The sequence below is a fragment of the Scomber scombrus genome, chromosome 4 (assembly GCF_963691925.1).
Source record: "Scomber scombrus chromosome 4, fScoSco1.1, whole genome shotgun sequence".
Classification (NCBI taxonomy): Eukaryota; Metazoa; Chordata; class Actinopteri; order Scombriformes; family Scombridae; genus Scomber; species Scomber scombrus.
The window spans coordinates 33214374-33230373 of record NC_084973.1 but is presented as its reverse complement, the minus strand read 5'-3'; the positions used below and the strand labels follow the sequence as shown (position 1 = coordinate 33230373).

The window sequence follows — 16000 nt, the reverse complement described above, 5'->3', positions numbered from 1 at the left end:
ACAAAGTTCATAACAACACAAACCTCAGCTGGGAGAGCAGCCAGCCTGATGGGTGCAGGGACGGGAGGAGGAGTTGTCTTCCCTCTGGCAGCAGCTGGACATGGCGGCGGCAGGGGAGAGGATGCTGTGAAGAACACACAAGGAATAAATAAAGTGGATGAATTAAGATAACAGTCACATAAATTGACAAGCCTCACATACCAAAGTCCACATATTTGCCTCTCACTCCACTGACCACTGAGCACAACTCTGAATTTCACAGACTTACCTGAAGCTTCCAGCTCAGTGGCAGCAGCAGCTTCCACGAGCATCAGGTCGTCGTCGTCTTCGTCCTCCGAGGAAACTGAAACCACAACAACAGTTCAGACGTCACACAGACTGCACCTCAACCTCAGTTTAACCTCAACGTGAATAAAGATGATGCTTACTGGTCAGGACCACGGCCGCTCTCTTCCTCGGGGACGAAGAGCTCTTCCTCTGGTTGGTCGAGGACGACGATGGCTGAGGTGCTCGTTGGTCATCCGTCTTCCGGGCGCTGGAAGACGGGGTGGACGGTGCTGGAGTACGGACAGCAGCCCCGCTAGAGGCTGACTGTCTGGCAGAGGGAGACTGATCGGTGGAGGTAGAAGGACATCCAGCTGTGGTGGCTGAAGCTGGAGAGGCAGGCAGCTGGCTCCTGTCCCTCCTCACCACGTACAGCTTCAGCAGAGGCCTGCAGCTTTAGCTGGGTGGGGGACCCGGACATGTTTACCGGCTTGGTCCGGACCCAGCTCCTGTAGCTGAGAGACATGAGTTTGAGTTAGATTACTGTGTGATTGTAATTAAAGTGACAGCACATATTGACTTACCTGCTGACGTCCTCATCGGTGGACTCACACAGCTCGTCATGGAGCTGTGTGCACCGAACCCCACCGTGCAGTCGCCCTTTGCGTCGGTGCCTGCTCTCAGCTTGTCATGAGGGGGGTGCTGCTACCGCCCCCCACCCCCCGCTCATTTTTGTGGCTTGCCAGCAGCCCTGCCACATAGCCATCGTGAATTCACACTGGAGAGAAGCCGTACAGCTGTGAGCAATGTGGGAAAACGTTCAATCAAGTCAGTCATCTGAAAATCCACCAACTCATTCACACTGGAGAGAAGGACTCGGCCCTCGGCCCTGACATCAGAGGAAGGGGTTGCCTGGCAACCTGCACAGCTTCAGCAGAGGCCTGCAGCTTTAGCTGGGTGGGGGACCCAGGCAGGAACACTAAGGCAGGCTTATACTCCATCTGTAGAAAACACAACAAGAGCCTGTAAGAAGCTGTCTGTCTATAATTATATTAAATATATTATATTAAATATATTATATTATATATATTATATGTGATAGAGGTAGGACAGCTTCAGACTGCCACACTGACAACAGCAATAAATCAAATATTATTCATCACTACTGTATGTTTCCTATCTTGCTACTACAGTTATAAAGCTTTAAATATTCTTATTTTAAACCTTTGATGACGTTTACTCACTTCACATATATTACTCTATTATCTGTCATGCAATGCTGTGGACTAATGAATAGTTTCATACAGAATAAGTTATTACAATGCCATTAACTTTTATGGATAATTAAAATGTATATGAGTAATATGAAGTTTGCAGTTATTAATTAAACTGGAGCATTTTTACTGCTGAAGTCTTTTAGCATATCAACCACTTTCACTTTAAATGTAATATATCTCTTCAGAGCACGAACTATAAAATATATTAGAAACTTAACACATCCTCTACCTTCGTTTATACATTCAGCATGATACTAAAATTAACACTTATGACAGTTTTAATAGGATATTTTGGCTGATGCCATTTACATTAGATAGATAGATAGATGGATGGATGGATGGATGGATGGATGGATGGATGGATGGATGGATGGATGGATAGATAGATAGATAGATAGATAGATAGATAGATAGATAGATAGATAGATAGATAGATAGATAGATAGATAGATAGATAGATAGATAGATAGATAGATAGATAGATAGATACGATATACTAAATACGGTAACTATACTAAGATAGAAAAATATACACACACTTTATGTCTTTACTTAAACTCAATGAACAACACAATTAAAATGAAGACGTAGTGTTGTGCTCTATTAAATATTATTGTCTGGACCTCAGGAAGACTAGCTGTCGTCTTGGAGTCAGCTAATGGGAATCATTTTAAATAAATAAATATAATGAGCAGGCCTTACCTCAAGAGCGGACTCAAACTTTCTCTCCATGTTTATACACGGAGGAGCCGGCGCTGACTGACGGGACGTTGGGCCAATGAGCGATGAGGAGGCGGGACTTGCTAATCGGCGAAGCCAGTCACAGCAGCACACTCTAGTCGGCACCGACCAATCAGAGCCCGCCCTCGTTGATTGACAGGGCGCCGCCGACTGGCAGCCAATCAAAGCAGCACAGTTTTCATCCCTTATCGGCAAACACCAATCTGGCTGTTTATGAAGTCGGAGAGAATCACTCCTGAAGTTCCCCTGGCCTATGATATAAAAACTGATGAGTGAATGTCTCTGTTTCTGCAGTAATGATGTGTTCATGACTCTCAGCACTTTATTTCCTCTGTGTACTTGAGTGAAATCTGCAGAGGAAACACACTTGATAGTAAAAGTGTGTGCAGGTGTGTGAGCTTGGAGCTCAGTGTGTTCACTCCAACACGTTAACATGAGAGCTGAAAGGAAGCAAGCTACGCTGCACAGCTGTTCCACTTCTGGTCTGAACAGGACTGAAGTCCCTGCTGCTCTTTATACTGGATGTGCTGCATCACTGACTGACAGCTGATGAAGTGAGTCTCACTAAACACTCATTTATCTCCTCTGTTCTTTCTTTTTCTCTCATCAGCTGGTGATGATCTCTGTCAGAGTGAGAGTGAACATCCAGGAGTGTTGAGAGAGGATCAGCTGGATCCTGATGATCCATCTGGAGTCTGGATCTGGATTTTGTCGTCTTCACTTAAGTCTCTTAACTGACTACAAACTGAACAGTTATCTCTGGATTTAGCTGAAGTCAGCACTTTACAGATTTGTTCTACATGAGCTGTTTGATGTAAATAAAGATAAAAACAGGTGTTATAAGTCAGACTGTGAGCCTGGGCTCATATTTATCAAGCGTCTCAGAATCACACTGAGAGATAACGAGGACTAAAACTAATGAATGAAGCAGAAGAGAATTGACTGTGACTTTCAGCAGGAGAAGGATTACTGCTGGGAGAGAGTGAGACGTCGCTGTTTTACCACAGTCAGAGCAGCAGAGTAGAAATAATGATGACATGTTGTAGTTTTCTCTCAGTCTCAGCTGGAAATATTAAACAGTGGTCATTTGGTATATTATGTGTATAGACAGGTAACTTACCAAGGTTATGGAACTAAACTATGAAGTCAACATTCATTATAAGATGATATTTACAAAGTGTAAAGAAAGCCTGAGAAATAAATGCAGATAACATCAGTCTGAGTTAATCTTATCAATGATATCTGACACATTTACAGTGTTTTTAGCATCAGATTCCCTCTTAGTGTTTCCCTGTTGAGCTGTGGTGGAAGTATAGTAACACAAAGAGGAACTTTAATTTGATGCATTCCTGAATTGGTTGTGAGATTTATTTAGTGTACATAAGATGTGATGAATCTGAATAAATGTGATGGTGTTTCCTGTCTGAAATGGCGCCAGCGCTACTCCGACGCCATCTAGTGGCGATTGTTAAAAAAGCACCAGAGTTTCATCTCGTGTTCTTCTCTACTCTCTGGGATAACTCCTGAATGAACAAACAGTTCTCATGTCGTCTGTTTCCTAAAATGTAGAACTTGTCCTTTAAGCTGTGACCCAGGTTAAAGACATTAAAGGCCCATCAATCAGTTTAAAAGTGACTTTTTTTTATTAACATCAACAAACACAAAAACTTTATTTTTCATTCTTTCATCTTTGGGAACAAAACTTGTTGAATTGCACTTAAATATTTAAAATGAACTCTTCACCTCAAAACAATCAAATCAAATCTTTTTCACATTTTAAATATGTACATACACACTAAACATCAGTGTGTTACTGTGAGCCAGTGTGACACACGACAAGCTTCACAAACTTTCACTGATTTATTGTTTCTGCTACAAACGACATTCAGACCATTAACAAGTTCTTACTGTCAGTTTAAACAGAGCAGATTATAACAGGCTTTAGTTTGGGTCAATAATAAGAAATAACAGTAAAACTGACTCAGAACAACATGAACAGTGTCGCTGCTGCTTCATCAGGAAGTAGAAACAGTAGAAATCATTTTATCATGTGAGCTTCAAATGTATTTGATTGAATTTAAATCCAGAATGAAATGTACTTATTGATTAATCACTACCTCCATGATCTCAGTTTACTCCGTTTATCTCAGATTATTGTCCAAACTTCAGTCTCAAACTAAACCTCAGAATGTGGTGTGAAAAACTAAATGAGGAGAATATCACTTTGTCCCTGAAGTCTCTGGACTCACAGATGCCTGAGTGCAGCACAGTCTACATACAGGAACATTCATATCTCACTCTCATGGTTTCACATGTTATGTGTTCACAGGGACAGTTGAAGACGAGGCTTCGTTAAGTGTGAAATAGCAAAACAGCTGAGGAAGCAGGGCGTCAATCTGTCGCCATGGTGACTGTTGCTTCCTGCCCATCCATTTACCCCCCCCTCCCTTTCATCAGAAGTGCCTCCACAGCTGTGAATGTGACTGGGTTTGGGATTGGATCGGGATCTCTGACACACTGATAAACTTTTAGGTCTCCAGATCATAGACTGTAGATATAATGGACGTAACATCCGTGACGTCACCCATTGGTTTGTGGACTGCTGCTCGGAGTTCAATAGTATCGGATCTGAGCAGCGCCATCTTGAAAATTTCAGGTGCATGCTGGGAAAAATAAAAACAGGGATTCTACTTATATGGGCATCAGGAGGAGCATGAGGCGCCCTCCTGAACCTGTGAACCAATCAACCTGTCAATCACCACGTAGCCACGCCCTAATGCATACCCTGCTTTATCGTCACATATAAAATCAGGGAGGCCAAAATGTCCCAAATGAACATCATACTGCATTGAAGAAGGCTTTAAACTAGCGATTGAGACCATAAACACATTTTGAAAACGTTTACTGAGGTTAGAAATCAAGTGAGAAGTTGGTGAATTCTCCATTGACTTGTATAGAGACGGAAGTCCTTTTGACACCAAAACGGTCGCCCCCTGGTGGCCTTTTGATAGAATGCAGTTTTAAGTTACTTCCGCATTGGCCTCATTGCAGAGGTCCGGAGCTCCCCGCCTGCTCCAGATTCATGGTTCTAAGTCACTGCTGAAATCACTGTTGCCCCCTACTGGAGGGAGGGAGAACAGAAGTAGAGTTCTTGTGTTTGTTGGTTGTGAAGTAAAGTTAAAATGAGGCAGAGTGAAGCTTGTAGGATGTAACAGGACAAATGTTTTAAATAAAGTGTTAAAGGCAAGAATATAAAAACACTGATGATGCTCCACCTCTCTGTTATCATCCAATCAGCATCTTTAAACACCAGCACCTGCTCTGCAGCTCCGCCTACCTGAGTCTCTGGCTCCCTGTCGCACTTTCTGATTGGCTGATTATCAACGCAAAGGTTTCTGTTCTCTTTCTTCGCTTCATAATAAAATCTAAAACTGAAATAAAATAACCAAGGGAGCGTCGGGTAGCTGAGTGGTTAAGGTGCATGCCACATAAAAGGCAGCGTCCCTGGTTCAATTCCAGCAACGAAGCCTCTCTCTCTCTCTGATAAAATAAAAGCACAAAAAGCGGGTGCGCAGGTGGTCGAGTGGTTAGAGCGCATGCCATATACGCAGCCGACCCCGGTTCGAATCCCCGTCGGAGGTCCTTTGCTGCATGTCACACCCCCCCCTCCCATGTTTACTGCTAAAATAAAAAGGTTTCTATGCCAGACAAAATATAAATTAAATCTTTAAAATAAAATAATCCATTGTTCTGTGACTGATGTGAGGCGTTCAGGGTCACTGCAGAAACGCTGCAGGTGAAACGGGCTTCAATCAGGTTCTCAGATGGAAACATTGAAACTTCGGGTTTGGAAAAAAACACCAACAACATTTCCTCTGAGAGTCCAGGTGGAAACACAAACTGTTTATTCACCTGACCCAGGTGTGGCGGTCTCAGCTGTGCCATCAAAGTGTTCTCAGGGTGCAGATCTTCCCCCAACTGTCAATGTGCACCTGCCCAAAGTTACTGAGAAAGTGCTGGTCCAGGTGAGTCAGTTCTGGTCCAGGTGAGTCAGTGCTGGTCCAGGGGAAGCTTGACGAAGACGATGGCAGCGAGCTCCTTACAGAACTCCTCCAGGACGATGACTCCTCTCAGCAGAGTCAGGTGCTCCAGTCTGAGGACACATGAACAGGTAGACTCAGTAAAGTGCAGCCTTGGCTCAGGCATCCTTTGATGCAGCATCCTCCTCACCTGACTGACCTAAAACCTCACAGGTTCCCCCCTCTCCTCGTTCTGATACGAAGCAGTCTGTTAAAATCTGAGACTCTGAATCCAACCCCTCCCCTGTCAATGAACCAGCTCGGACTGCTAGATCCTTCTGTTGGCTCACATCATCCGTCGTCATGCACACAGGTACCATCCTCACATCTTCCTCCTCTGTCCACCACCTGCTGCCTTCATGACCCAACATGCTCAAACTCATCATCAGTAAAACAGAACTCATGGCTGTGTCCAGAAGGTCGGAGACTTGGTTCAGTCCGTTCCATCTGTCCCTCTACTACAAGCTCCATCACCTCCAGAGACTCTCGTCCACAGTCTGTTACATTTCATCTGAATTACTGTAATGGTACCCTAACTGACTCCAGTATGTCCACTAACTTCTCCCCTCTGACAAATGTCTCATCTGGCTCTAGAATACCGCTGTCTCACTCTGTGCTCCTCAGTCACAGAACGCCCTCCCTGCCTCAATCCACAACGCTGAGTCCAGATCTATTTTTACATCTAGACTAAAGGGCCATTTATGCTCAACTTTAATACGGATACGGGCGGAGCCTTCTCTCCGTGCTCGGCGTTAATTTCGTCCGTATTTCTGCAGGTTTCCATAAAGCCTACGGATACGGGCCAAACTGAGCAGTACCACCGGAAACCATGGGGGGGGCAGTGTTGCTGTCACTACCCGATACGTAGCTCTAGTGAGACACGAAGAAGAAATAACAATGGCGGAACTTTTTGAGGAAAGGTTTTGCGAGTTGTTAAGAAACTTTAAACATATGGTTTGTGTCTTTTATTTAGAGGAACATTATCAATTATACATTATCTCCTCCAAAGTCGCCATGTTTGTTTTTGATTTTGTTGTTGTCATAAACTGTTGACTCTGTGCTGCCCCCTGGTGGACGTATTGGTTAACATCCATGCCAACATAAAGGACGCATGGAAGTATGTGAGCAGCGACGGTAACATCGTTTGAAAAGGACATATACATTTTCGTACCTAAGTTGAGCATAAATGAGATACCAGGTAAAGAGTGAGGGGTTGACAGACAGACAGACAGACAGACAGACAGACAGACAGACAGACAGACAGACAGACAGACAGACAGACAGACAGACAGACAGACAGACAGACAGACAGACAGACAGACAGACAGACAGACAGACAGACAGACAGACAGACAGACAGACAGACAGACAGACAGACAGACAGACAGACAGACAGACAGACAGACAGACAGACAGGTAGTTACCCGGTGTTGTGGTTCAGTCCCAGCAGGTGTCTCCTGGTGTCCAACAGTTTGTCTGTCAGGTTGGAAACATGCTGGATCCTCTGCATCAGCTCTCCTATCACCTGAGACACAGATAACAATTTCAACTTCAACTTTATTTCTAACTGACTTCTCTCTGGATCAAATGTCACAGACAAAAAGACAGACAGATAAAACACCTGTCTGTCTGTCTTACCCTGATGAGGACAGAGAAGAGCGACCTGGAGCCGTGAGACAGGTGTATGTAGGGGTTCAGCAGGTACTCGTGGAGCAGCACGTGGTCGAAGGACGACAGTCTGGACAGAACTGCTGTCAGCTTCAGGTTCAACTCATACGGCTGAAACAGACAGACAGGTGGGTCAGACAGACAGGTAGAGAGAGAGACAGACAGGGAGAGAGCGAGACAGACAGAGAGAAAGAGAGAGAGACAGAGAGAGAGAGAGAGACAGGCAGACAGACAGACAGACAGACAGGCAGACAGACAGACAGACAGACAGACAGACAGACAGACAGACAGACAGACCTGCTCCAGGATTCGTCCCAGTCGGTCAAACAGAACTTTGAGGAGTTGACCTTCAAAGAAGTCGCTCTCTTCTCCTGATGATGATGATGATGAGGAAGGAGGAAGACTGAGCGGCCAATCCCACGACTGAGACAGAGTCTGACACTCTGTCACCTGATGGAGGAAGGGAGGAGAGGAGGAGAGAAGAGGAGGAGAGGAGGAAAAGGAGGAGAGAAGGAGAGGAGAGGAGGAGAGGAAAGGAGGGGGAGCGGAGGAGGAGGGGAGAAGGAGCAGAGGAGGAGAGAAGAGGGGAGGAAAGGAGGAGAGGAAATTTAAATAATGAGGATGTTGTAATAATTTTATGCAGATTTTTCTCTTCAAGTTCTTTAATTTATTTCAGTTAGATTTTTCCTGTACTAATGTCGGAGAGAAGGAAGAGCAAATGTGTGTGTGTGTGTGTGTGTGTGTGCTCTGACCAGAGTGTGAAGCGTCGTGCACGTACGACTCGTATCCTCCCTCCTGCAGCAGCTGAGCCGATCTCACCTGAACAGGAACCAGACACAGGAAGCTGCAACACGACCAGAGCACAGAGTTAACAGAGAGAACAGTCTGATATTAATACTAAAAGAAAGAAAGAAAGGAAAGAAAGAAAGAAACAAAGATGGAAGGAAGGAAAGAAGGAAAGAAAGAAGGAAAAAGAAAGAAAGATGGAAGGAAGGGAAAAGAAGACAGTAGTGGGCCGGATCGACTCCTCGGCGGGCCGGTTCTGGCCCGCAGGCCTTATGATTTTGAGAACCCCTGCAGTAAAGGTTATGGTTAAGAGCTTCAGGTGGTGACAGGTAAGTGGAGGAGTGTTACCTGTTGACGACATCAGCAGCTGATCCGTGTGCAGAGAAAGGAGGAGAGAGAGGAGGAGGAGGAGAGGAGGAGCAGAGAGGAGGAGGCTGACCGTCAGAGAAGAAGAACAGGTCCTCCTCCAGATCACTGAAACACACAAACACACCATGATGTGATGTCATGGGTAACCCCCAACAATACAATGATGTCACACGGTGTGATGATGTCACACGGTGTGATGATGTCACATGGACCCACTCGCTGTCCTCGTTGCTCTCTGTGTGCCTGTCGTCCTGACCGGTGGCAGGCGGAGACAGGTAACTACGACTCTGCAGGTTCCTCAGGACCAGCGTGTCCAAAATGTCCCTGTGAGGCTTCTGTAGTAACTCCTCCACCAGAGACAGAGACACCATGCTGATCTGTAGAGAGAGAGAGAGAGAGAGAGAGAGAGAGAGAGAGAGAGAGAGAGAGAGAGAGAGAGAGAGAGAGAGAGAGAGAGAGAGAGAGAGAGAGAGAGAGAGAGAGAGAGAGAGAGAGAGAGAGAGAGAGAGGAGAGAGAGAGAGAGAGAGAGAGGAGAGAGAGAGAGAGAGGAGAGATTGAGGCAGAGCAGCACTCTTCTTCTACACTGTCCAAACTATTAACTGTCCAAACTATTAAGACAAACCTTCACTAAACTAAAAGAAACATCCCTAATTATGGAAACATTCATCTTACTGTTCAGGATTACTGATGTTTTATTTTATTGAATTCTTCTTTTTCTTTATTAAACATCACTTATTATCATATTATCTGTATTCAAACATTCATGTTAATAAAGCTCTTTGAATTTGAGTGAGATAAAGAGAGTGGTGTATTCTCTCCATTGCCTGTCTCTCTCTCTCTCTCTCTCTGTCTGTCTCTCTCTCTCTGAATACCTGTCTGTCTCTCTCTCTACCTGTCTGTCTCTCTCTCTCTCTCTGTCTCTCTCTCTCTGTCTGTCTCTCTCTCAGTGTACCTGTCTCTCTCTCTCTCTCTGTACCTACCTGTCTGTCTGTCTGTCTCTCTCTCTCTCTCTCTCAGTGTACCTGTCTCTCTCTGTGTACCTGTCTGTCTCTCTCAGTGTACCTGTCTCTCTCTGTGTACATGTCTCTCTCTGTGTACCTGTCTCTCTGTGTACCTGTCTCTCTCTCTCTGTGTGTACCTGTCTCTCTCTCTGTCTCACCTGGTCAGAGATGTGGTCACAGCGCTGCAGCAGCAGGTGTGTCAGTGTGTTCGTCTCAGCAGGAAACTGATCAGCTGATCCAGGAGATTCACTGACTGGACGAGTCTGACGGAGGCGCAGAGGACGGAGGAGGACAGGAGGACCACCTGCTCACACCTGGACGAGGCAAACACAGGCTGATGATGTCACAGTGATGTCATCAGACCACACGCCACTGCAGACAGGTGAGGTGAAGACTTACGTGTTCTGCAGCTGAGGCTGAACGACGTCCACCAACCAGCACTGATGATAGACCGAGCTACCTGTACCGCTAACACCTACACACACACACACACACACACACACACACACACAGACACAGACACACACACACACACACACACACACACACACACACACACACACACACACAGCACACACACACACACACACACACAGGTTAGCTTTAGGACGTATACTTATGGCAGTATATGTGTAGGTTCATCCAGTGTCAGTCTGTGTTTATTCCATCAGTCTTTTAACCTGATGTACGTTCTGCATGTTGTTTTTATTGTATGTCATTCATTCTTCCTTCTTCTTCCCTTTCTCCCAAACAAATGTCTCCCTGGTGGAGACCAATAAAGTAACCTAGCTGTAAACATCTTGATTCACGTCTTGTTTCATTAATCAGCTGGAACCAGTTTAATATGTACATCAGGAATCCAAACATCTGTTAGCTCGCTGCTACGCTGCTGTTAAAGTATCATGAGATCCAACATCATGAGATCCAATATCATGTGATCCAGGAATGTATGAAGGGTTACAGAAACCATCTAATGGATGTTTCAGTAGTACTAGTTACTGTAGTATTTACACTACAACAGTAGTATTTGTATTAGCAGTAGTATTTGTAGTACTTACAGTAGTATTTGTAGTACTTACAGTAGTATTTGGCAGTGTACAGGTGTGTGCGTACCTGTGGAGCTTCTCTCATCAGGTGATCCAGGAAGTCGAGCCAGCAGAAGAAGTTGGTCATGTGATCAGCAGCAGGAGACTCTGAACTGCAGCGGGAGAACTGGGAGCTGAAAGTACACACAGTACTGTAGTACTACTACTGTCACCCTGTCAGTACACACAGTACTGTAGTACTACTACTGTCGTCCTGTCAGTACACACAGTACTGTAGTACTACTACTGTCGTCCTGTCAGTACACACAGTACTGTAGTACTACTACTGTCATCCTGTCAGTACACACAGTACTGTAGTACTACTACTGTCATCCTGTCAGTACACACAGTACTGTAGTACTACTACTGTCACCCTGTCAGTACACACAGTACTGTAGTACTACTACTGTCATCCTGTCAGTACACACAGTACTGTAGTACTACTACTGTCGTCCTGTCAGTACACACAGTACTGTAGTACTACTACTGTCACCCTGTCAGTACACACAGTACTGTAGTACTACTACTGTCGTCCTGTCAGTACACACAGTACTGTAGTACTACTACTGTCGTCCTGTCAGTACACACAGTACTGTAGTACTACTACTGTCACCCTGTCAGTACACACAGTACTGTAGTACTACTACTGTCACCCTGTCAGTACACACAGTACTGTAGTACTACTACTGTCGTCCTGTCAGTACACACAGTACTGTAGTACTACTACTGTCGTCCTGTCAGTACACACAGTACTGTAGTACTACTACTGTCACCCTGTCAGTACACACAGTACCTGTAGTACTACTACTGTCGTCCTGTCAGTACACACAGTACTGTAGTACTACTACTGTCACCCTGTCAGTACACACAGTACTGTAGTACTACTACTGTCACCCTGTCAGTACACACAGTACTGTAGTACTACTAGCACAGATACACATGTGTAGGTACCTCCAGGCTGTGTGAGGCCAGCTCTGCAGCTCTGTAGGATCCAGACTCTCCAGAGGCAGCAGGAGTAAAGCTCCACCAGCCGTCCAGCCAGCAGCTCTCCCAGCTGGGTCTGATGAGCCAGAATCTCCCCTGAAGATCCAGACTGGAGCCCCGCCAGCAGCAGGAGGCTCTGATAGGCCTTCAGACACACCGAGCCCCTCTGTGGTCACATCAGTTCATGCAGGTTTATTTATGTAGCGCCAAATCACAACACAGTGATGTCACAGTGATGTCACACTGACCTGACTCTTAGTGAGCTGTAGCAGACACGACAGCAGGCCGGACTCTGATTGGACAGGGCTGCAGTTGGAAGCTTCCGATTGGACGGGGCTGCAGGTAGAATCTTCTGATTGGACCGGGCTGGAGGCACATGAATCTGATTGGCTGGAAGGCAGTGGTGACTCTGCTCCGTGATTGGAGGCCTGTGATTGGTCAGAGGTTGGCGTCCTCACTGCTGGTTGGTCCAGAAGCTGATGGCACAGAATCCACAGAGGGTCATGTGACAGTCAGCTGATTCAGACCAATAAATAGATATTATATCAATATCGTGATATATAATAACACTGCTGGGGGGACGTTACACTGCTGGGGGGACACACTGCTGGGGGGACACACTGCAGAGGGGACGTTACCTCTAAGACGTATCGGAGCACGTATGGATCCTGTTTGACTCTGGAGCAGACGACCAATAAGAACTGAGCTTCCTCCTTCTCGGATTTGGAGCCAGGAAGTGCACAGAGACGAATCAGCTTCTGAGGGGCGGAGCAATGTCATAGTGACATCATCAGGATGGTTCTGACCCGTGTGTGTGTGTCTGTGTGTGTGTATGTGTGTGTGTGTGTGGGTCAATGACGTATAAAGATTTTCAACAACTCAATTGTAGAATCATAAAAACAAGCATATCTAATGCAGTAGTTCAAACATTCAGAGTGTTGTGTACCTGAAAATTCATATTATAATGTGAAAGTGATTTTAGTGTTTTTCAAGATTAATTGGCACTGGCCTTAAAAAACAGTCATGTGGTGCGACCATGATTCATCTTGAAATTAATTAATTTACTTAACACGCTTCACATCTTTTTTTACAAGTTTTCAGTAATATAAAGTGTTTGGAAACAAAGTATTCGAATTTTTTTTAAATTTTTGTAAATGATGATCTTTTATTTAGAAAAGATATTTCAAGATGAATCATGGTCGCACCAAATGACTTTTTTTAAGGCCAGTGCCAATTAATCTTGAAAAAACCACTAAAATCACTTTCAAATGTATAATATGAATGTTCAGGTACACAACACTCTGAATGTTTGAACTACTGCATTAGATATGCTTGTTTTTATTATTCTACAATTGGGTTGTTGCAAATCTTTATACGTCATTGACCCGTGTGTGTGTGTGTGTGTGTGCGTGTGTGTGTGTGTGTGTGTGTGTGTGTGTGTGTGCGTGTGTGTGTGTTACCTGTAAAGGTCTATAAACGTTGATCAGCTGCAGCAGAGATTTTTGCATCTGAGACAAAAACTTAGAGAAGAACAACAAGACCTGCTGACACATGCCAGGAGGATACTGAGGAAGAGGAGGATGAGGAGGAAGAGGAGGAGGATGAGGAGGAAGAGGAGGAAGAAGAGGAGGATGAGGAGGATGAGGAGGAAGAGGAGGAAGAGGAGGAAGAGGAGGAGGATGAGGAGGAGGAAGAAGAGGAGGATATTAAACATCAGTATAAAGTTCAGGCAATGTGTATTAAATAAATGTGCACATCAGTTAGTGCAACAGTCTGTGTGTGTGTGTGTGTGTGTGTGTGTGTGTGTGTGTGTGTGTGTGTGTGTGTGTGTGTGTGTGTGTGTGTGTGTGTGTGTGTGTGTGTGTGTGTAGTTACCTGAGCTTTTCCCAGTGTGCACAGAGTCTCTAACAGTTTGTGTTGCAGTAGATATTCCAGACAGGAGCCGGTCTCCTCCACACCCTGAAACAATACACACATCAAATACACACATCTATAATCAATACATGTATGTGTGTGTGTGTGTGTGTGTGTGTGTGTGTGTGTGTGTGTGTGTGTGTGTGTGTGTTACCTGCTGTTTCTCCTCGTACACCAGGATATCCAACATCTGTTTGAGACGCCAGGGTATCTCTGTCTGTTTCACCGGACGACTGTCATCTACACACACACACACACACACACACACACACACACACACACACACACACACACACACACACACACACACACACACACACACACACACACACACACACACACACACACACACACACACACACACACACACACACACACACACACCAGGTGAAGCTGATTGGCTGACAGGTGATGATCAGACAGTACATGTGCAGGTTGAAGCTTCTCACCTGTCGTCTCGATGTAATAATTAGTTATTGATTTCCAGTGATCCACAAAAGAGTTCAAGAGATCCACTGTAGGTTCCCTCTGAGAGACAGACAGGTAGAGAGAGAGAGACGGGTAGAGAGAGAGAGAGAGAGAGAGAGAGAGAGAGAGAGAGACAGGTAGAGAGAGAGAGAGACGGGTAGAGAGAGACAGGTAGAGAGAGAGACGGGTAGAGAGAGAGAGAGAGAGAGAGAGAGAGAGAGAGACAGGTAGAGAGAGAGAGAGACGGGTAGAGAGAGACAGGTAGAGAGAGAGACAGGTAGAGAGAGAGAGAGACAGAGAGAGAGAGAGAGACAGAGAGAGAGAGAGAGAGAGAGAGAGAGAGAGAGAGAGAGAGAGAGAGAGACAGAGAGAGAGAGAGAGACAGGTAGAGAGAGAGAGAGACAGGTAGAGAGAGAGAGAGACGGGTAGAGAGAGAGAGAGAGAGACAGAGAGAGAGAGACAGAGAGAGAGACAGGTAGAGCGAGAGAGACGGGTAGAGAGAGACAGGTAGAGAGAGAGACAGACAGGTAGATCACATGTCATTAGTTTTGTTCACTGTCCGTTCAATCAATAATCAATCAGCTCGCTGAATGTGGACAGACAGACTGGCTGTCTGTCTGAATACCTGCACACACATTCCTCCGCGTGCCTCAGGTAAACACACACACCTGGTCCAGGCTGTTAGCTGCTATAGCTGCAGCTTCACAGTCACTTACTCACATTAACACAGACAGGTAGAGAGACAGAAAGTTAGAGAGAGAGAGAGACAGACAGGTAGAGAGAGACAGGTAGAGAGAGAGAGACAGGTAGAGAGAGACAGTTAGAGAGAGAGAGAGAGAGACAGTTAGAGAGAGAGACAGTTAGAGAGAGAGACAGTTAGAGAGAGACAGACAGAGAGACAGGTAGAGACAGTTAGAGAGAGACAGACAGACAGACAGGTCACGTTATTCACATTAACTCCAAACTTCAACAACTTAGTTTTGCTGCGTTTAAATGAGCGTTAAAGTGTAAATCTGTCCCAGATACAGAAAGAGATACACACTAACACACACACACACTAACACAGAAACACACACACACAGACACACACTCTGACATCACGCTGTTAGACTTTATTGAACTTTTATTTATCGCGTTATCTGAGCGGCTAGCTGACGGAGCTAACTCTGCTAGCTGCCAACTCAACGTCTCCAGCGCGTGCTAACTCACCGTCTCCAGCGCGTGCAGCAGCATGCTCGTTATCTTGCTGAACGTCTCCATTCTCCCGCCAAAACTGAGCCCCGCTGTCCGTCCGTTAGCCCGGTTAAACCCGGTTAGTTACCGGAGAGTTACCGGTTAATGCGACATGTTGACAACTGCGACC

At 45.4% G+C, this 16000-nt stretch overlaps 3 protein-coding genes across 3 annotated transcripts in view; 2 read left to right on the top strand and 1 right to left on the bottom strand.

The window, feature by feature from the left end:
* The window catches only part of LOC133979436 (uncharacterized), a 1726912-nt gene that overhangs the window by 874993 nt on the left and 835919 nt on the right, over window positions 1-16000 (top strand). The gene's annotated exons all lie outside the window — the stretch shown is intronic.
* Window positions 1-16000, top strand: part of LOC133978633 (phosphatidylinositol 4-phosphate 5-kinase-like protein 1) — a 94975-nt gene that overhangs the window by 8020 nt on the left and 70955 nt on the right. The window lies entirely within an intron of this gene.
* Window positions 3972-15997, bottom strand: fhip2b (FHF complex subunit HOOK interacting protein 2B). Its single transcript, XM_062417061.1, is given in 21 exon segments — window positions 3972-6435; window positions 7786-7886; window positions 8000-8140; window positions 8327-8485; window positions 8723-8873; window positions 9164-9289; window positions 9401-9561; window positions 10345-10379; window positions 10382-10500; window positions 10586-10634; window positions 10637-10661; window positions 11300-11405; window positions 12223-12286; window positions 12289-12421; window positions 12504-12731; window positions 12894-13013; window positions 13716-13820; window positions 14131-14214; window positions 14324-14409; window positions 14619-14697; window positions 15847-15997. Coding segments are annotated over 21 exon segments (2226 nt in total). The 5' UTR covers window positions 15898-15997; the 3' UTR covers window positions 3972-6332.